Source organism: Solanum stenotomum, chromosome 4, assembly GCF_019186545.1.
Source record: "Solanum stenotomum isolate F172 chromosome 4, ASM1918654v1, whole genome shotgun sequence".
In the NCBI taxonomy this organism is placed as follows: domain Eukaryota; kingdom Viridiplantae; phylum Streptophyta; class Magnoliopsida; order Solanales; family Solanaceae; genus Solanum; species Solanum stenotomum.
Window position 1 is genome coordinate 836057 of NC_064285.1, and position 23179 is coordinate 859235.

Genomic DNA, 23179 nt, shown 5'->3' on the forward strand with positions numbered 1-23179 from the left:
TTACTACATTAACTTGTCTTAAAGATAGGTAGATGAGAGTAATAAATACAATCTACATAACTTGCTTAAAAATTATATTCTAAATGAGTGATAAAGTGTGTGGATGTTTTAATAATTTCTTGACCCAATTTTAGTAAGAAAATATTTAATAAACTCTTTCTTTATATGGATTCATCGTTACTTCAAATTATTTAAATTGAAACTTTTCAATTTTTGGATTTGAATTTAAATTCTAACTTTAAAAGGAAAATTTTGAAAAAGGAAAATTCAAAAGAATATTTATTATAATATGTATTTCTTCCATGTATATATTTTGACGTTTCAACACACACATACACATACCTAATTGTTAATTAGTATTTTCATATGAGTTAAAAAACGTATATATAACAAAATACTAGAAAAAAAACAAATCGAACACATTTATTTTGACTGAGGTGAGTTGCATATTTATGAAACTAATAATTTGAAAAATCAAACATGAATAACAAAACTCAAACAAATAATTAAATACACAAATATACAAAATGTCTCGTATTTTCCCTTGAGACTTTATCAGAATTTTTTAGCATAGACATTAAGGTCAATGGTAAAAACCAATAAAGATACAAAAGACGTATGACTGAATAATTTAAAAGTATATAAAATTAAATTATTTCATATACTAAAATCTTGTTCGAGTCATGGAGATGAGGATGTTGAGATGGATGTGTAGACATAATAGGAGAGACAAGATTAGTATTGGGGATAGATGATTAGTTAGAATATAACACAATTTCAGCTTATCAAAGATATGATCTTAGATAAGAAGTTAAAAAGTTAGTTCGATAGTGTAGCGTTATTTCACTTATTCTTCTTTACTATTAGTATTATCATGATTATCCTTATTTTACGTTATTTCTTTCTATATACTACTTTGAATTGTCTTTTCCTCGACTCAGAGTTTATCAAAAATAGTCTTTCTACCTTTAAAATAGTGACTATATCTCCAAACACTCTACAATATATTGTTGTTATTTTTCATATAATAAAACAATATTTTTCATATAATAAAGTTTAAAATCAATTTTTTTAATTTTTTTTTTTTAAAAAAAGGTGAAACATTTGTAAGAAAAAAAATAGAATAAAAGAGGAAACAAAAGCGACCAGTTATTGACAAACATATACAGTTCATCAAAAGCTGTCACTTAGCTTACTGATGAAAAACTCATAAACCCAAAATTTTCAACAAACAATACCAAAAAAAAAAAAACTTCAAAATTTTGAAGAATCATAGCAAAAAAAGGTAATCTTTGCCAAAAAAATTCAAGAACAATAGCAAAAAAAAAAAAAAAAAAAAAAAAAAACTCCATTGTTGATTGTTCCTAGATCTCTAAAACCTCCATTAATGGCACCCCACAAGCTTTTTTTTCTTGTTAACTTCTTCTTCACCTTCATTTCATTCACATTTTCCGATGACGGCACCGTCATGTCGAATTTTCTGAAGGGTCTGTCTAAACCACCATCTGGTTGGGATGCTTCAAAGTCTTACTGTGATTGGAGTAAAGTTACTTGTGATAAATCGAGTAATACTGTTGTTACCATTGATCTTGAATCTCAAGGTCTTTCTGGGGTTTTGCCTCCTGAGCTTAATCAACTGTCAAATCTCAAAACTCTTTCAGTTCAGAGGAATTCGCTTTCTGGGGTTCTTCCATCTTTCGCGAACATGTCGAATTTAGCTGAGATTTACTTGAATGACAATGGATTCACATCTGTTCCTCAAGATTTCCTTTTGGGTCTTACTAGTTTGCAGACTTTTAGTATTAGTGAGAATGGGAAGTTGAGTCCTTGGCAAATTCCTAGTTATTTGATTGATAGTAACAATTTGGTTAATGTTTATGCTAGTAATGCTAGTTTGTTTGGTGTTATACCTGATTTTCTTGGTAAATTCCCTAATCTTCAGGATTTGAGATTGTCTTATAATAATTTTACTGGTTCTTTGCCTGCTAGTTTTGGGGATTCTGAGATTAAGAATTTGTGGCTGAATAATCAGGTTAAAGGGTTATCAGGAACTATTGATGTGATTTCAAGAATGGTTCAGTTGTCACAAGTGTGGTTACATGCTAATTCTTTTACTGGTCCTATACCCGATTTGTCGAAATGCGAAAATATATTAGATTTGCAGTTAAGGGATAATGATTTTACTGGTGTTATACCTGATTCAGTGATAAAACTTCCTAACTTGTTGAATATATCTTTGCAAAACAATAAGTTGCAGGGTCCAATGCCACAGTTCAGAAGGGAGGTTAAGGTGGAGATTGAGGGTACTAATAGTTTTTGTTTGGATACTCCTAGACCTTGTGATTCACAGGTTATGACGCTTTTAGATGTGGCGGGTGGTTTTGGATATCCGGGGTTTTTGGCTGATTCTTGGAAAGGAAATGATGCTTGTAATGGATGGTCACATGTAAGTTGTGATGGATCGAAAAAGAATGTGGATGTTGTAACACTTGGTAAGCTACGTTTATCGGGTTTTATATCTCCTGCTTTTGCTAAATTGACTAGTTTGAGGAATTTGTTATTGAATGATAACAATCTTACTGGATCTATACCGGAAAGCTTGGCAACGTTGCCTCTGCTTCAAACACTTGATGTTTCTAATAACAATTTATCTGGTCCTGTACCTGTGTTTCAATCAAATGTGAAGCTTATTAATGGTGGTAACGTGTTTCTTGGAAAGAATATTAGTGATGGAGGGGGTAGTGGTGGATCACCGGGGTCTGGGTCGAGTAGTGATGGTGGAAATTCATCTGGTGGTTCGAAGGGATCCTCAGTTCAACCTGGAGTGGTTGCTGGTGTTGTTATATCTGTCGTTATATTTATCCTTGTTGTGTTGTATGTGTCTTACAAATGTTACATAAGGAGACGGCATAAGAGATTTGGAAGGGTTCAGAATCCAGAAAGAAGCAATGATATGGTTAAGCCTGGTGTAGTGATAGGTAATGGATATGCAGGAGTCCCTAGTGAATTACAGAGCCAGAGCAGTGGGGATCATAGTGAGATGCCGATATTTGAAGGTGGAAATGTTGCCATTTCCTTTCAGGTGCTTCGACAAGTAACAAACAACTTCAGCGAAGAAAATATCTTGGGTAGAGGAGGATTTGGAGTCGTTTATAAGGGTGAATTACATGATGGGACTAAGATTGCTGTGAAGAGGATGGAATCTGGCGCGATGGGTACTAAAGGAATGAATGAGTTCCAAGCTGAAATCGCGGTCCTTACCAAAGTTAGGCATAGGCATCTGGTCGCTCTTCTTGGTTCCTGTGTTAACGGCAATGAAAGACTTTTGGTGTATGAGTACATGCCACAAGGAACTTTAAGTCAGCATTTGTTTGAATGGCAAGAACACGGGTGCCCAATTTTGACCTGGAAGCAAAGGGTCACAATAGCATTAGATGTTGCAAGGGGAGTCGAGTATCTCCACAGCTTGGCACAGACAAGTTTTATCCATAGGGATTTGAAGCCCTCTAACATACTTCTCGGTGATGACATGAGAGCCAAGGTTGCAGATTTTGGATTGGTTAAGAATGCCCCCGATGGGAAATATTCTGTTGAGACACGGTTGGCTGGAACTTTTGGCTATCTGGCGCCTGAATATGCTGGTAAGTCTGTCTTTCCTCTGCTGATCTTTAATCCTTTTAGTTGTAAAACTGGTAGAAAACTAAAACAACATCCTATCATTAGCTTTCATGTTCTTTTTAATCTTCACTATATTAGAGATAAATGGAGAGATGTTAGCTTCGTTGAAGTTCATTTCCATGTTCAAATGCTAGTTTGTTAATCTCGATCTGATTCGTGGATTGATACCGCAAACGTTGTCCAGTAAATTAACTAATGTTAGCAAAAAAGAGTACGATTTGAAAGACAAACATAAGGTAGAAATCTAGAAGCTCACTCATCCGGTTTTCAAATTGAAATTCGGATGTTGGTACAGCGTGTGTGACTGATCCCATTGTATCTAAATAGAAATTTGGCTTTCGGAATATCACTCTTCTTCAAGACATTAAGTTCAACATATCTAGATTTAGTGTTCGCTGTCAATAGTTTTCTGCTCGTAACAGGTTTAATTTCCTTTAGAAATCTTGTTCTGGCCTGTTTCTTGCATGTCTTAGCAAGGTTGTCTGTGATCATTACAAAATTTGGATTAAACATGACTGCTCCTCTTTATTTACAGCTACTGGACGAGTCACGACCAAAGTAGATGTGTATGCATTTGGAGTTGTTCTAATGGAGATCATCACTGGTAGAAAAGCATTAGATGAGACCTTGCCAGATGAGAGGTCTCATTTGGTCACCTGGCTTCGCAGGGTCCTTGTCAACAAAGACAACCTCCGAAAGGCTATTGACCCAACTCTTGATCCTGATGAGGAAACATACGAGAGCATTTGTAAGGTCGCTGAGTTAGCAGGCCATTGCACTGCACGAGAACCATTCCAGCGCCCTGACATGGGACATGCAGTCAATGTCCTTGCCCCCCTCGTAGAACTGTGGAAGCCTACAAGAAATGAAGACGAAGACAGTGGCATCGATCTCCAAATGAGCCTTCCTCAAATCCTTCAAAGATGGCAAGCTGATGAAGGAACTTCAAGAATGTTTGATGACATCTCCTTCAGTCAAACACATTCAAGTATACCCTCGAAACCTTCTGGATTTGCAGATACTTTCAATTCAACAGATTGCAGATGACATTAAGGCAACACTCAAGAAAGGCACACAATTCATTTGGTTAATTGGTTTTGTCTTAACAACGCGTTTTACTTGGTCTTTTCATAACCCTTTTGGTGATAGATCATTAGACCAAAGAAGCCAAGATGGATAGCAGAGTTTATTTATGTGATTTTGTTAGAAGAGAAAAATTGTATTAAATTCTTTTAATCTTACATAGTTGATGTAAATAGATTTGAGTTCTTGTGTTAAACATGCAAAATATACTCTTATTAAGTTTTTTACTACAAGATTTCATTATTTGTGCCACCAAGTTTGTAAACAGGTACATATGGAGTTTGGTCCTACACAAAAGATAGTATTTTTTTATTTTTATAATGATGGTGTTTGGGCTAGTTTGTGTATATGTACAAACAACATACTGAAATCCCGCAAGTGGGGTCTGGGGATGGTGGAGTGTATGCAAACATTATCTTTACCTCGTGGAGGTAGCGAGGTTGTTTCTGAAGGTTAGTTTGTATGTTCTTCGATTATTTCCTTGGTACTTGCTAGTTGCTACCTTGTGTGATTAGTTTATTTTGTCTTTGCAGGAACTTGAACTTCGTTTTCCATGGTTTTCGTTTGACTCAGTTTGTGATAACTAGACTACACCTTTGGGTGCAACATGAATAGTAAGAAATAAAAATAGATGTAAACTAATTTTTGTGAATCAAAAACATTTTTGCTGGATTTAAGCTGTCAAACATGTTATTCTTTATCTTTTTTCTTGATTTTTTTTTGTTGGAGCTGACTGAGCTATTATAGTTGAATTTCACATGGGGTGATCAAGAATATTTTGTTTTTTAATTAAAAGGGTGTCTATTGAATTAAACAATACTATTTTTTCTTTTTTTCTTTGGACGGTGTAGTGGTGCACATGTTATGGGGACTTCTTGTCAATTTTTTGTTTGGGGAGATAATGCCTTTTTCTTCCTTATCCGAGGTTCGATATCAGTATTAAAATCTAATTTATTTAAATTTTTATTTAGATAAAGTATTTTTTATTAACGACTTTTCTATTTTCACGATTTAAAATTGAGATATTTAATTAAGTGAGAATTATCTTGATCTATTGCACCATATCTTCTGATGTGATAAGAATTGATTGTAAGAAGAGAAAATTAAATCAATTTATTTCATGATAAGGACATGTGATTTTGGGTCAAATTCCTGATGTAATGAAAAGTAATGGTGTTTTTTCTAGATAGAGTAAGGATAATTCCTACTGGTTAGCAACTAAATTTTATTCTTTTTTTTTTATTTTATTTGGTCCCCTCTTTTGCAAACTTTTAATTAATTGATGTTATAGTATGTCTCTATCAAAACTAGGAGAAGTTTCCTCATTTTCCTCCCTAGTCCCTACATCCTTCTTTTTGGTTGGAAATTGGAAAAGTATTGGAGTTTATATTTTATAAAATTTGATTATGTAAAATAATATTTATAGTATCAGATTATTTAAAAAATAATTGTAGATCAGATAAGCATTTAAGAATATGATGTGACAGTCAATCCAGTGAGTCGCCATTTTCACGAGTTAATTGTTAGATTTGTGTACCCTCTACTTATCCCAGATTTCACTTGTAGGATTTTACTTGGTATTTTTATTGTTGTAATCAATGAAATGAGTAAGGATTTTGAAGAGGAGTTCAATTATCGGCAACGATTAGTCTTGATGAGTTGAGCTACAAATTATCTATGTTAGTGAGATATAACATAGGTATTTAATGACATAATCGAGGTGTGTAAAGATTAAGCCGAAGATTAAGTGAGACTTAGTAATCGGTGTTGAATCTCTATCCTTTGTCTAATCAAATTTGTTGATTCTTGTTTGTTGACTATGAGTTTATTTGTACGTAATGAATTATACCCTTGTCTTCGGTGTACTCGAGTTTCGTCAATCCCAATTAAAAATGGATTCATAATTTCATTTTCACATACAAACCGCCTTATATATAGTCTCTCTACCTTCATTAGATGCGATAAAGTTATATGTACATTACTTTTTTCATATTTCACTGGTCAAATTACGCTAAATATATTGTCGTAAACTTGCTTATACCCAACTTTGTTGTAGACTGATTAGTTGACTCTATTATTAAAAAAGTATATATCTGACTAAACTCAAGATTAAGTATACTAAACACAATAATGTAATGACTGAAATCAACAAGAACACCTAACTCAATACCTACACATGATATAAGCTATTTAATACATTTCATATCAATCTTAGATCAAATAATAAAGTGAATCTTAGTTTAATATTTCTATCAAAGTTATTTTCATATTTCTAACTACTATTTATTTAACTAAGATATGAAAGTAACAATAATAGTATAGTAGCAAGTGGGACCCTAAAATGTCTTGTAAACAGACAATTTTACTTGTCAAACATATACCTAACACATTACCTGCCTTAACATTCTTGACCATGTGATGTTGCACCTTTATTTTTAATCTACCACAATATGATTTTTTTTTTAATTCTAATATTTGATATTCATTTCGAAACTGATTTATTGAGATACGTGTGGCGGAGAGTTTTAGAGGTAAAACGTTTTCTATTAAAAATGATCCAGTCTTTAAGGACTCATAGGGAGCATCCAAGGAGGTAGTTTAACGATTAATGAAGGTATATAATTATTTCTCATTTGTGTGAGTTATGATGAATAGAGTTATATGATATTTATGTTGATAGGAGATAACAAATAGTTAGTAAAATTAGTTGAGATATGCACAAATTGACTTAGACATTATGTTTTCAAATATCGAACACGAATTCCTTAGTAATTAAAAATGTTATCACTTATCACAATCTTTGATGAGTAAATTAAATGATTGTTAATAGTAAGAAATGAATAGGAAGAAATGAGAATTCATATAACCAACACCAATTAGTTTGACTTAATATATATAGTATACGTACAATTAGTTTGACATTAAAATGTAGTTGATTGATAATGATAATTAAAATAATATGAAAGATTAATATTTAGTGATGAAAGCAATAATATATTCACATTCCACAACCAGATCTAGCAAGAAATAAATAAAAATCTTATTAAGTAGAGAAACAATTAATTGAATTTGCAAGATAATTATTTGTACATAAAATAGAAGGGACTCTACTTGCTTTATCATAAGATCACATGTAATTCTCCATACATTAATCATTACACATGGGGTAGTTTGAATGATTAATATGAAAATACTAATTTAGATTAAAGATACTGAATTTACGTAAACTCGTAACTTAACTAATTCTCTAGATTAAATTTTCCATGATAATAGGTACAAAGGTCAAAACAACATGATTAATTATAAAATTTTGTTTGCAACCACACTAATCATTATATTAATACACAAATAATATCTTTGTCAATGGCAAGGCCATAATGTGATTAATTATGGCAAGAAAATGCCATGATTCAAGGGATAGAAAAATAATAGCCATGGAAATGTCATAATCATTACTCCATCATATTATTATATTGTCTATTGTTTTTAATTTTTCATTCAGTGTCCAAGATCTACACTGAAATCCAACTAATTCAGAGTGTGTATTTATATATCTTTTGATATATTTCTCGTTTGTCTTCTTATTCATGGTCTTCGAGATTTGCTTTGCTAGCTTTCGCATTACACCTATTTTTTCGGTCCAATAAACTGGCTTATACCCAACTTTATTGTAGCCTAGATTAGTTGACTCTATTATTAAAAAATAATTCATCTCTGACTAAACTCAAGATTAAGTATACTAAACACAATAATGTAATGACTGAAAATCAACAAGAACACCAAACTCAATACCTACACATGATATAAGCTATTTAATACATTTCATATCAATCTTAGATCAAATAATAAAGTGAATCTTAGTTTAATATCTCTATCTAAGTCATTTTCGTATTTCTAACCACTTATTATTTAACTAAGATATGAAAGTAATAATAATAGAATAGTATGCACTTAAACTTTGAGAGTGTGTATTTAGACATCTTTTGGTATATTTCTCGTTTGTCTTCTTATTCGTGATCTTTCGAGGTTTGCTTTGCTAGCTTTTGCATTACACCTAATTATTTCGATCCAATAAACTGGCTTATACCCAACTTTATTGTAGCCTAGATTAGTTGACTCTATTATGGCAAGAAAATGCCATGATTCAAGGTCTAGAAAAATAATTAACAACGGAAATATCATAATCATTACTCTATTATATTATTATATTGTCTATTTTTTTAATTTTGCAATCAGTGTCCAGGACCTACAGTGAAATTCAACTAATTCAGATTTACATGTAGGAATCACATAGTTTTAATATGAAATTACAATCTATCCTTATTTAGTTTGTAATTACATTAATCCCTGAAAAAGTAAAACAAACCGAATATATAATATGTAGCTCAGATACATTAAAAACTAGCTCGGATATATTATAAAATAAATCGGATACATAATATGTAGCTCGGATACATTATAAAATAATTTAGAATTAGGAGAGAAATAAGGAATTTTAGAGGTTTTAGAAATAGAAGGGAATATTGGAAAAAAGGAAACAAAAGATCTGTAATTTCAGTAATTTTTCATATTTACATTGGGTAGGACCCATTTAGAAAAAAACATTATCTACCAAGTTTTTACACCCAAAATTAAAAATCGAGACCTTTAACTAGTTAAAAAAAAAAAGCAGACTCATCTGATGCACCATATCCTTTGATAGCATATTACATATTAAAGTAGCATGAAATATACATGTGATACAAATAGATCTTCTAATTTGTGTAATTAAGTAGTTGTTCCTGGTTTTAGGTTAAACTTGAATTGGACGACAAAAAAATGCTAATAGATTAGCTATATAAGAAATGAAATTCAGAAAATATCGACATATATTAATACACATAAAAATGTATATAATTATGAATTTGAGTTTCAATCAGTTTTGGTAGAAGTATCTGGTATTCAGTATTCACTAATCTGATTACTTTAAATTCATGTTGAACATAAATTCATTAAATGAGAAAGCATTTCCTAGCCTAGATATCTCCACTCTCGAAGAATTTATGGTTAAAAATGTAATAATTCATTTATCTTACCAAACCATTTAATTGCATGGTTTTTCCTTCAAATGGTTGGTCTTTAATTTTTTTTTCTTCAAATAGGCCGATCTTTAATTTTTGCTTTTCAAAATCTAACTTATGCCTAGCAGAAAATAAATATTTCAAGAATGCAGAGCATAACTTGTGGAATATTATGTTGTAGAAATATATATTTATGCCCCACAATTTTTTACTTGTAGGACAAAAATTAAAAACCAGGCCATAATAGGCCAAAAGTGCAAATGACACCTTACAAAACACCTTCATGGTGTCTTAAGGAGTGGCTACTTATTTAAAGGTTGTAGGCTTATTATATTCATATGTTGACAAATTTGAGCCTCTCTTGTTATATATTCTCTCCCAAAATTGAAGCCCAATTATATGACATCGAATTCTTTAGAAAGTATCAAGTCAGACCTCCAGATAAAGTCTACATACATTTTATTCTTTTCAGTTTCTACTCGTAAGATTATATTGAATCTGTTGTTATTATACCTGTTGTTTTTGTTAAGATTACGACAACTTTATAACACAAGAAGTACACGAGAGAAATAAATAAACATGTTTTTTACCTACACTTCTTTTGCATCCCATGGTCTTTTGCCTTTCACTTCTACTTATGTAAAATTCAAGAATCACACATGATTTATTCTTTCATTTGATTTCTTCATTCAAATTCTCATTTTCTTGATTAGCACAATCTTTGTCTCGCTTAGTTACTTACAAATTTCTATTTTTGGTAGTTCAACTATTCCTCTAAATTCTCTCAATATAAAACCCTCTTCATTTTTACCTCTAAAGACATGTCTAAATTTGGGATTTCACTTCACATAAAACATTCCAATTTGTTGAATTTTTCTTGGTATTTTGGTTAAAATGTTCAAAGAGAAAATCATGGTGGAAGTCACTTTTGCTATTGCTTTCCTTTCTTTTCTTGCTTTCTCAAGTAAGTATTCTCTCAAACAAAATCCTAAATGAACATTATTTGTCCTTTTAGTTTACTTGTTGATTTACGATGTCTTTGATACGACAAAAGTCATTTATAAGAAAATATTCTTCTTATTTTTCGATATTCAATCAAGAAAATGTGTATTACTTTCCTCACATAGGACGAACGTCATTTTACTTTCAACAATCTTACCTTTAAACTTACACATATTCCATGAAAAATGACTTTCATCATACGAAACAGACGTTACAATTATCTTCTTGAATCACTACAAAAAATATGAATTAGCAGCAAACAACTTCTATCTGCTAAACATAAAAAATTCATCGTTAATCTTATTTAACAATGAATTAGCAACATGTCATCAAAAAATTATGTTAGCTACATGCTATTTAGTGACCTGTTAGCGATGAATTTCATAGCTAATTCCTATACTATTTTTTGGTGTAGATGTATGTAGAGGAAGCATAATTGGAGTAAATTATGGAAGGGTAGCAAACAATTTGCCATCTCCATATGATTCAATAGAACTATTGAAAAATATGAAAGCTGGTAGAGTAAAAATCTATGATGCAAATCCAGAAATACTTAGATTATTATCAGGTACAAATCTTCAAGTCTCAATCATGGTACCAAACAATCAAATCTCAATCGTAGCAGCAAATCAATCAGCTGCAAATCAATGGGTACGTGACAATGTTCTACCATATTATCCAAACACCATGATTCGATACATTTTAGTAGGTAATGAAGTCCTAAGTAACAAAGACGATCAAGGTTTATGGTATGATCTTATACCCGCGATGAATAATATTAGGAATTCTATCGATCAACATAATATTCACAACATTAAAATTGGTACCCCTTTTGCTATGGACATATTGGAAACATCATTTCCACCTTCAAGTGGTGAATTTAGGTTAGATATATCGAGAAATAATTTATTGATGCCTTTGTTGAGATTCTTGAATTGGACTAAATCATATTTTTTTCTTGATGCCTACCCTTATTTTTCATGGTCACAAAACACATCATCAATAAGTCTTGATTATGCACTATTTCAAGGAAGTCAAACATATGTGGACCCTGTGAGTGGTTATGTGTACACAAACCTATTGGATCAAATGCTTGATTCAATCGTTTTCGCCATGCAAAAATTAGGGTTTAACAATATCCGAGTGGCAATAGCTGAAACCGGATGGCCTAATGGGGGCGATTACGATGAAATTGGTGCTAATATATACAATGCAGCTACATACAATCGAAATCTCATACGTAGAATTGTGTCAAAACCACCTATTGGGACACCAGCTCGTCCAGGGTTAACGATACCTACGTTTATTTTCTCTCTCTATGATGAAAATCAAAAGGAGGGTCCGGGCACAGAGAGACACTGGGGTATGTTACACCCTAATGGTAGACCAATGTACGATATCGACTTGACAGGACAAACCCTAGATAGTGAATTCATAGATTTACCACAACCAACAAATAATGGACCATTTCATGGGAAATTGTGGTGTGTGGTGAAAAATGATCATACTATGAATGAAATGGATTTAGGACAAGCTTTGGAATTTGCATGTAGGAGAAATGAAACTTGTGATGAAATTTCTCCTGGAAAATCATGTTATCAACCTGTATCTATTGTATCTCATGCAAATTATGCATTTAGTTCATATTGGGCCAAGTATAAGGAAGATGGTGAAACTTGTTATTTCAATGGGCTTGCTGTTCAAACCAATGTTGACCCAAGTAAGTACCCTAAACTTTTCCTATATTATAAATATGTACAATTCGATCAAACTTATTTATCAAAATAATCAAAATATACCAAATATATATATTGATTATGTATATTATGTGTATATTATACTTAAATATACATAATGTATACATTTGTTGGTTATTTTGTAAACCAGATCAACTAAAAATATTTGAACTTTAATTATCGTTTAACTTATATACATCGTCAACATGGAAATTTTTTTCACACTATTATTAGTGTATTGATGGTTGCTAATTGCAATTATTCAAGACAATCATAATTATAAAAAAAATTGAAGTATCAATATCATATATTTTAGTTGATTTTATCTTCTATTATGTTGAGATAAGGCACAAGTATCCCCCTAGACTATGACCGAAATCTCAGATACACACCTAAATTGGGTCCTATTATCCCCCGAACTCATTTTTTTCATATTTTTGTGCACCTACTGTGGCACCTTCAACCACCCAAAGTAGTTGTGTGTGTACACACTCGTCTGCCACATGTGTAAATATTTTTTTTAAAATATTCTTATTTTCTTTATCTTGTATTTAAATTAAGTCAATACACATTCTTTGTACTCCCTTGTATCAAAACTTTTTCTTTTTTTTTACCTTCATTCATTGTTTTTTCTCTTTTATTTTTCTATTGATTTTATTTATTCCTTTTATTTTCTTTGTCTTTCGTTTTGATTTGATTTCAAATTTTATTCCAGATGTCTTGTATTTAAAAGGGAAAAGGGTCTGAAAAATACTCCAACTTTAGCCGAAATTGCTGTTACGATACCAAACTTTATGGAGGACCTTTTACCCCCTGCACTATTTAATAGTGTATTTTAAAGGTATATATGTGCCCACGTGGACACGTTACTATTTATAATTATGCAATATTTATGATGTCCACGTGGCATATATATACCTTTAAAATACACTATTGAATAGTGCAGGAGGATAAAAGGTCCTTTCCAATGTTCGGTATCGTAACAACAATTTCGGACAAAATTCAGATATATTTCAGACCTTATTCTCTATTTAAAATAAGTCAAGTTCGAACGGATATCAAAATAAGTGAAGAAGATCAAATAAAACATAAAAATGTTAAAATTAAAGGTCACTTTTAAATTATTTTTAATAAAAATACACAATTTTTTATAAAATAATTAAAAGTGAAAAGATAATAAATTAATTAAAAAAAGTTTAAAGTGAGAAAGAATTAAAATAAACATTTTACAAAGAAAGAAATAAAAATAATTAAATATATAAAAGTTTTAATGTCAATAAATATATACTAACTAATTATAAAGTTACCACTTAAAAAATGATATGCGTCCAATTTGTGTACTCATCACTTGTCTTCAAGAGAGTGTACACACTCTATGTCATGTCAGTCAGCGTTTGTGGCATATTTATTTCATTTTAAATTAGTTTAGGGGTAATAGGACTCTAGTTAAGTTTATGTGTGTCTCTGGAATTTCAGTCATAATTTAGGCGATACTGGTGCCTTATCCCTATTATGTTCATGTTATTACAAACTAATTTTTTTTTGTTGGTTTAATTTGGCAATTTTTGACAGGTCATGGATCATGCAAATTCCCTTATGTTTCTCTTTAGAAAAACAGTTAGACATTTTTGGAGCCTATTATCTTAATTATTACATCTTAGAAGTGGAATCTTTATTAATTTGGAGGATTGAAATTTTGTAATAAATTTTATGTTATTTATAAAAAGGTACCTTTAAATTCTAGATCTGTCTCATCTTGTATCGGCTTAAAATTCATATTCTTTCGGTTTATAGCTTTGTATATTCCCTTGNAGATAATTAAATATATAAAAGTTTTAATATCAATAAATATATACTAACTAATTATAAAGTTACCAATTAAAAATGACATGTGTCCAATTTGTGCGCTCATTGCTTGCCTTCAAGAGAGTGTGCACACTCTTTATGCCACAGTCAGCGTTTGGAGTGTATTTATTCCATTTTAAATTAGTTTAGGGGGTAATAAGATCCTAGTTAAATTTACGTGTGTCTCTGAGATTTCATTCATAATTTAAGGGATACTTGTGCCTTTATCTCTATTATGTTCATGTTATTACAAACTATATTTTTTTTGTTGGTTTAATTTGGCAATTTTTGACAGGTCATGGATCATGCAAATTCCCTTATGTTTCTCTTTAGAAAAACAGTTAGAGAGATATTTTTGGAGCCTATTTTCTTAATTATTACATCTTAGAAGTGGAATCTTTATTAATTTGGAGGATTGAAATTTTGTAATAAATTTTATGTTATTTATAAAAAGGTACCTTTAAATTCTAGATCTGTCTCATCTTGTATCGGCTTAAAATTCATATTCTTTCGGTTTATAGCTTTGTATATTCCCTTGATAACTTTATTGTTTGAAACCCTTCTAATTTTGAATCGCATCACGCTAGTATATATTACTCAATTATTATAGTAACTTGAACTCAAGTTTATTATTATATTATTATAATTTAATAAAATATAAATAATTAATAAAATAAACATTTAAAATCTCATATGATCCACCAAAAGTAGTGTGAGCAAGTGGTAGATTTGATTATTAGAACGTGTTTGATTAGTGTGCTGTGTAAATTGTTTTAGTAGAAATTAATTATAAGTAATTCTTTGTAATATTTGATATAAAAAGTTGAAAATAAATACATAAAAAATTCTTCGACATTAATTACCTTGATTTGAATGTAATTAAAAAACAAAAAAATAAATCATGTCATACTAATGCGATCCACCAAATGGGGGAATTTGCTCTAATTTGTGCGATTGTGTATATAGTAAATTTTTTTAAGAGTGTTCTACTTTAATCGTCTCATTTAATTAATATTTTTTAAAAAATGTTAAGTGACATTCACCCTTATTGTATTTTTAAATAGTAAATATACAATCCTACAACTTGTTATTTGAGTAATTCTCTATCTTCTTATTTCTTATAGAAGAATTTTTTTTATTAAGCATCATTTATTTATTAAAGAATTATGACAATCAATAATATTAATTTAAAATTTTGATCTAATTTATATAAGATCTGTTAAGCGAATTTCAAAAGTTAGAAGTTAGATATGTTAAGAAAATACAGTCAGACGCCTAAAACGTAGACCTAATAAAACTAACCCAGAATAAGTGCTAAGGTGAGTATTGGATGGAATGAAAGATTATTTATTATTATTGCGTTAAAGATTTAATTAAAAAGTATGATTTCACACGTGATATTAAAATAGAATATAAAGCAACTAATTAATAGAATAAAGATTTAAAAACACTAGTGTTGGATGGCGTGAAAGATTATTTATTATTATTGCGTTAAAGATTTAATTAAAAAGTATGGTTTCACACGTGATAAGTATTAAAATAGAATATAAAACAACTAATTAATAGAATAAAGATTTAAAAACACTAGTGAAGATTGGATCAGATTCGATTTCAATAATCAATACGAGTTTAAATTTTAATAACCTTTTTAATCGCATTGGCTTTAATGTTAAGTTGACCTTGTCGATTGGATCGATATGGTACGATAGTCGATAGATATTAAAATATTATACTAAAATTATTATTTTTTGGTCATTGTAATTTTGATACTATGATATTTGAAATAAAATTTGGTATTTATTTTTAAAAAAATTATATTCAACATGATATTTAAAATTTATAGAAATAATATTGAAACATCCTGTCAAAATATATAGTTATATACACAATTCATATATATTATTATGTACTAACATCTATGTAAAATAGTGTACTTATTAGTACAACATAAATTATTTAGACACTGAAATTATGATTAGTACTCTATATATCGAAATTGAAATGTTTTTTGTGTGTAATTAATTAATAAAGGGAATTATTTGTACTTTCTTTTGAATATTTTTTATATGTGTAAGGTGCTAGTATATTATAATTGAGACATTTAAAAAAAATTAAAAAAACATAATTATTTATTCTATGAGTATATGTAAAGTAAAATCGAACAAACTATGATTATTGATGTACCGCATTATAAAGAATATTAAATTCATTTAAATTGTTGAACAATACTGGAGTAATTTAATATATATTAATGACATAATATTTAAAAAATAAAATTATCGAATCAAAATTATTTATATCGTTTCATATCCACCCCTACGATAGGATCATGGATGCACATGATTCATGCTTTATAATTATATAATTAATATCACTTGAACAAGACCTGCTGACAGGCTTTTATAAAAACAAATTTCTGAGCTGTGCCCATGTGATGTTTAAATGTAAGTATGTAACTAATAATACAAAAATATAATACTAAATAAATTGTTAAATTTGATCAAATTTGATTGCAGCTAGTAAGTAATATTTTAATTTTGATAGTGCATATTAAGATACTTTAATTTAGAATTAATTGTCGATTAAATATTTTAATTTATTGTGGACCCTCAATGTTGAAGTGACATATATATAATTATCATTGAAGGTATCGAGATAATTATTTTATAAGTTGAAGTGATTTAACTGATTTGTACAGTAACTAACGTTGAAGTGATAAGTATGAACCTAAACTTTGAGAGTGTGTATTTAGACATCTTAACTTGGTCTCAATTGACAACTAAACATTTCAACTTGTCTTCGATTATTGTATCTTATGGACATTCAACGTTGAAGTAACACATAATTATTATTGGAGATATCGAGATGGCCATTTTATAAGTTAGCGTGATTCAACTAACACGCACGGTAAAATTTTTAGAGAGATATCTTTGGAGCCTATTATCTTAATTATTACATCTTAGAAGTGGAATCTTTATTAATTTTGGAGGATTGAAATTTTGTAATAAACTTTATGTTATTTATAAAAAGATAGCTTTAAATTTTAGATCTGTCTCATCTCGTATCGACTTAAAATTAATATTGTTTTGATTTATAGCCTTGTATATTCCCTTGATAACTTTATAGATTGAAACCCTTCTAATTTTGAATCGCGTCACGCTGATATATATTACTCAATTATCATAGTAACTTGAACTCAAGTATCATTATTATATTAAGCATCATTCGTTTATTAAAGAATTATGATCATCAATAATATTAGTTTAAAATTTTGACCTAATTTATATAAGATCTGTTAAGCGAATTCCGAAAGTTAGACATTAGATATGTTAAAAAAGTATGGTTTCACACGTGATATTAAAAGAGAATATAAAACAACTAATTAATAAAATAAAGATTTAAAATAATGTATGTCGACACTAGTGATCCGATAGGATTCGATTTCAATAATCGAAACGGATTGGCTTTAATGTTAAGTTGATCTTGTCGATTTCAATTATACTAATTTTTTTTTTGGCTATTTTAATTTTGAAATAATATTTGGTATTTATTTAAAAAAATTATATTCGATATGATATTTAAAATTTATAAAAATAATATTAAAATATCCGGTCAAAAGATATAGCTATATACACAATTCATATATATATATATATATTACGTACTAACATCTATGTAAAATAGTGTACTTATTAGTACAACATAAATTATTTAGACACTGAAATTATGATTAGTACTCTATATATCGAAATTGAAATGCTCTTTTTTTGTGTGTAATTAATTAATAAAGGGAATTATTTGTACTTTTTTTTGAATATTTTATATGTGCAAGGTGTTAGTATATTATAATTGATATATTTAAAAAAAAAATCATAATTATTTATTCTATGAGTATATGTAAAGTAAAATCGAATAAACTATGATTATTGATATACCGCATTATAAAAAATATTAAATCTGTTTAAATTGTTGAACAATACTGAAGTAATTTAATATTTATTAATGACATAATATTTTTTAAAAAATAAAATTATCGAATCAAAATTATTTTTATCGAAACATATCCACCCCACGTGATAGGATCATGGATGGCAGATGCAAATGATTCATGCTTTATAATTATATAATTAATATCACTTGAACAAGACCTGCTGATAGGCTTTTATAAAAAAAACAAATTCCTGAGCAGTGCATTTAAAATAAAAATGAAGAAATAAATCTCTTCAGGCTGAGGCACGGATATCTCGCTCTCTTTAAGGAAATTCAAGCCCATTGCAGCAAAGTTTTCACCGGTCCAGCAGTAGTCCTCTTGACTTGTCCCCTCCAGGATACAACAGCCTTCACAAAGTATAACTCAACAAATCTGGACAAGAGTTGAGTCCAAAGCTCCACAAAAAAGAACACCTCCCTTCAACTAATAAGAACTCTCCTTTTGACAAACCTTATATACTCTATATTTTCTTGTTGTATTGTCTGTAACAAACCAAATGAAGACCACCACTATTTATAGTAGAAGAAGTCTTCCTAGCAATGAATAGGAAGATAATTGTGTAGTAAATAGTGAAGATAATGGTCTTAAGAATTACATAGGTTACATGGATAATGGAGGAGTAAAGAATAGGAAAAGTTTGTAACATATGCACTAACTCCATTTGGAGTAATGCTGAACAGCAATGCAACAATTATGATTGTTATTACATCCAACATTTTGTAACCTATGAAAAGTGAGAAGTCAACCAACGGCCAGAAATCAATATATGTGTGACTATGCAGAATATTGCAAAATTTAATATATTTTAAAATATTAAAATGTCACACTAACAATGTATTTCAACACTAGTGATACGATACGATTCGATTTCAATAATCGAAAGGGATTGGCTTTATTGTTAAGTTGATCTTGTCGATTGGATCGGTATGCTACTATAGATATTAAAATATTATACTAATTTTTATTTTTTTTTGGCTATTGTAATTTTGAAATAATATTTGGTATTTATTTAAAAAAAATTATATTCGATATGATATTTAAAATTTATAGAAATAATATTGAAATATCCTGTCAAAATATATATATAGTTATATACACAATTCATATATATTATTACGTACTAACATCTATGTAAAATAGTGTACTTATTAGTATAACATAAATTATTTAGACACTGAAATTATGATTAGTACTCTATATATCGAAATCAAAATGCTCTTTTTTTTGTGTGTAATTAATTAATAAAGGAAATTATTTGTACTTTTTTTATGAATATTTTTATATGTGCAAGGTGTTAGTATATTATAATTGAGACATTTAAAAAAATAAAAAATCATAATTATTTATTCTATGAGTATATGTAAAGTAAAATTGAACACACTATGATTATTGATATACTGCATTATAAAAAATATTAAATCTGTTTAAATTGTTGAACAATACTGAAGTAATTTAATATATATTAATGACATAATATTTTTTTAAAAATAAAATTATCGAATCAAAATTATTTTTATCGTAACATATCCACCCCACGTGATAGGATCATGGATGGCAGATGCACATGATTCATGCTTTATAATTATATAATTAATATCACTTGAACAACACCTGCTGATAGGCTTTTATAAAAAACAAATTCCTGAGCGGTGCCCATGTGATATTAAATGTAAGTTTAATAATATAAAAATATAATACTAAATAAATTGTTAAATTTGATCAAATTTGATTGCAGCTAGTAAGTAATATTTTAATTTTGATAGTGCATATTAAGATACTTTAATTTAGAATTAATTATCGATTAAGTAATTTAATTTGTCGTGGACACTCGATGCTGAAGTGATACATAATTATCATTGAGGATATCGAGATAATTATTTTATAAGTTGAAGTGATTTAACTGATATGTACAGTAACTAACGTTGAAGTGATAAGTATGCACTTAAACTTTGAGAGTGTGTATTTAGACATCTTAACTTGGTCTCAACTGACAACTAAACATTTCAACTTGTCTTCGATTATTGTGTTTTATGGGCACTCAACGTTGAAGTAACACATAATTATTATGGGAGATATCGAGATGGTCATTTTATAAGTTAGCGCGATTCAACTAACACGCACAGTAAAAATAAGTTGAAGATATCTAGAAGTACGTAATCAAATCAAGATATTAGCTGTCAATAACCATAGAATTTCCTTATCATATCATCAAAGTTAAGATATTAGTTATCAATAACCATAATCAAATTAATATATTAGTTGCCATAATTAGCTGTTTAAATATCATAATTNTTAAATTGTTGAACAATACTGAAGTAATTTAATATATATTAATGACATAATATTTTGAAAAATAAAATTATCGAATCAAAATTATTTATATCGTAACATATCCACCCCACGTGATAGGATCATGGATGGCAGATGCGCATGATTCATGCTTTATAATTATATAATTAATATCACTTGAACAAGACCTGCTGATAGGCTTTTATAAAAAACATATTCCTGAGCAGTGCCCATGTGATATTAAATGTAAGTTAAATAATATAAAAATATAATACTAAATAAATTGTTAAATTTGATCAAATTTGATTGCAGCTAGTAAGTAATATTTTAATTTTGATAGTGCATATTAAGATACTTTAATTTAGAATTAATTGTCGATTAAGTATTTTAATTTGTCGTGGACACTTGATGCTGAAGTGATACATAATTATCATTGAGGGTATCGAGATAATTATTTTATAAGTTGAAGTGATTTAATTGATATGTACAGTAACTAACGTTGAAGTGATAAGTATGCACTTAAACTTTGAGAGTGTGTATTTAGACATCTTAACTTGGTCTCAACTGACAACTAAATATTTCAACTTGTCTTCGATTTTTGTGTTTTATGGGCACTCAACGTTGAAGTAACACATAATTATTATGGGAGATATCGAGATGGTCATTTTATAAGTTAGCGCGATTCAACTAACACGCACAGTAAAAATAAGTTGAAGATATCTAGAAGTACGTAATCAAATCAAGATATTAGCTGTCAATAACCATAGAATTTCCTTATCATATCATCAAAGTTAAGATATTAGTTATCAATAACCATAATCAAATTAATATATTAGTTGCCATAATTAGCTGTTTAAATATCATAATTCATAAAAAGTAGTGTTTAGCTAAAGTATATCCTAAGTAATACCTATTCAAGTTTTGATGCGAGTCTAATAAAGAAAACCAAAAAATATCAATTCATTTGGTTTTTTCTTCTTTAATAGATATGAAATAAAAGATTCGATCTCATTGGAAAGACAAAACAATAATATCATGAAAAATATAATTTTATTGTATGATATTAGTATCACATGTATCCATGACTATATTAATTATATATATGTGAGTCTATATAAGAGCACAAAATGTACCATTTGATTCACCATCTTCACCCCACAACCATATAAGGGTATCTCTCTCCCTCTCCCTTAATTTCTTTCTAGGTTATTTTTTTTTTATGATAAAGATATATTCGTGTCGAGTGCATGTCGATTAGTTTTATAGAGTATTTTTCATATATTTTATGAATACTGTTCACCGAAACTTAAGTAGAGGAGAAATTAATCGCACTTAGTGTCTTCTCTCTCTAAGTCATATTTAGCTAGTTGTACAAGGAAATCACTAATTTATTTCCTTTAGACGTTCATTAGAAAATAACGATTTTCTTATAACACACATACATATAATATTTAATTTAAATATGTTGGCAACGTAGAGAATGTGACATTATCAATGTAATTTAATTTGTTATAGCAAATTAAGTACTTACCATTAATTTTATACTATCAATAATTATCTTTTAAATAATCTGATTCTATTAATAATATTGCACCATAAAAAATACATAGATTTTTATATATTTACATAACTTGTTTATTTTTCTCATGCAGAAAATCTCTTCAAATAGGGGCAAAATGTTGAACCAAAATAGTCATTTTATTTTCACAATTTTGGCAATATTTTTGGTTTTGCCCCTAAGTTTATTATCCAAAAATGTGAATGCCCAAATTCCATTGAGAAGACATTTATTAAGTCATGAATCAGAACATTATGCAGTAATATTTGATGCTGGAAGTACTGGAAGTAGAGTTCATGTTTTTCGTTTTGATGAAAAATTAGGACTTCTTCCTATTGGCAACAATATTGAGTTTTTCATGGAGGTATGTATATATTTTTGACTAGTCTTTTTTTTTTTTCGATAAACTGTGAATATTATCATTGAACTAACAAAATATGACTAGACACATACTATTATGGATTTTTAAGTTATATATCGTACCTGCAAATAGTTCTGATATCTATCTATACATTCCATTACAGTAGATAGAAATCAGTTTTCTCGTTGTTTTTAACCTTAGGCACATTTTTGTTCCAGATAATCTCCTTGAAAAGACTATCATGATTTCCGAACGAGTGCAATATATAACTTGTTGTATTAGTTTTTTTTTACACGTAGTTAGTTTGACTTATTATGTAGATTTAGGGTGTGTTTGGTATGAAGGAAAATGTTTTCCATGGAAAATGTTTTCCTAGAAAATGTTTTCTAGGAAAACAAGTTGATTTTTGACTTATTTTCTCATGTTTGGTTGGTGAGTAGAAAATATTTTCCGAAAAAGATTTTTAGTGTTTGATTTATGAATGAAAAATGTTTTTGAAAAATTTCTTTTATTTTTACTAGAGTAGAAAATAATTGTTGAAATTGAAAATATTTTTTAAAAACAAACTTAATTTTT

The 23179-nt window shown here is 29.0% G+C and overlaps 4 protein-coding genes across 5 annotated transcripts in view; 3 read left to right on the forward strand and 1 right to left on the reverse strand.

The window, feature by feature from the left end:
- Nucleotides 1–23179, reverse strand: part of LOC125863116 (UDP-glycosyltransferase 75C1-like) — a 37336-nt gene that overhangs the window by 8999 nt on the left and 5158 nt on the right. The window lies entirely within an intron of this gene.
- Nucleotides 1227–4996, forward strand: LOC125863113 (receptor-like kinase TMK4). The gene is made up of 2 exons (XM_049543253.1): nt 1227–3641; nt 4214–4996. Exons 1-2 carry the CDS (start codon nt 1388–1390, stop codon nt 4723–4725), a joined length of 2766 nt encoding a protein of 921 aa, XP_049399210.1. The 5' UTR covers nt 1227–1387; the 3' UTR covers nt 4726–4996.
- On the forward strand, nt 10664–17391 carry LOC125863118 (probable glucan endo-1,3-beta-glucosidase A6). Of its 2 annotated transcripts, none has more exons than XM_049543259.1 (4): nt 10664–10785; nt 11239–12543; nt 14132–14180; nt 17323–17391. In XM_049543259.1, exons 1-3 carry the CDS (start codon nt 10716–10718, stop codon nt 14167–14169), a joined length of 1413 nt encoding a protein of 470 aa, XP_049399216.1. In that variant the 5' UTR covers nt 10664–10715; the 3' UTR covers nt 14170–14180; nt 17323–17391. The 2 variants fall into 2 exon arrangements, with proteins under 2 accessions (XP_049399216.1, XP_049399217.1); XM_049543260.1 differs by lacking the exon at nt 14132–14180 and adding an exon at nt 14700–14748.
- LOC125863120 (apyrase-like) overlaps nt 21837–23179 on the forward strand; it is a 5528-nt gene continuing 4185 nt past the window's right edge. The window contains exons 1-2 of the mRNA XM_049543263.1: nt 21837–21855; nt 22337–22606. Coding sequence (XP_049399220.1) covers nt 22361–22606 — 246 coding nt within the window. The 5' untranslated portion in view covers nt 21837–21855; nt 22337–22360. The remainder of the gene's footprint in view (nt 21856–22336; nt 22607–23179) is intronic.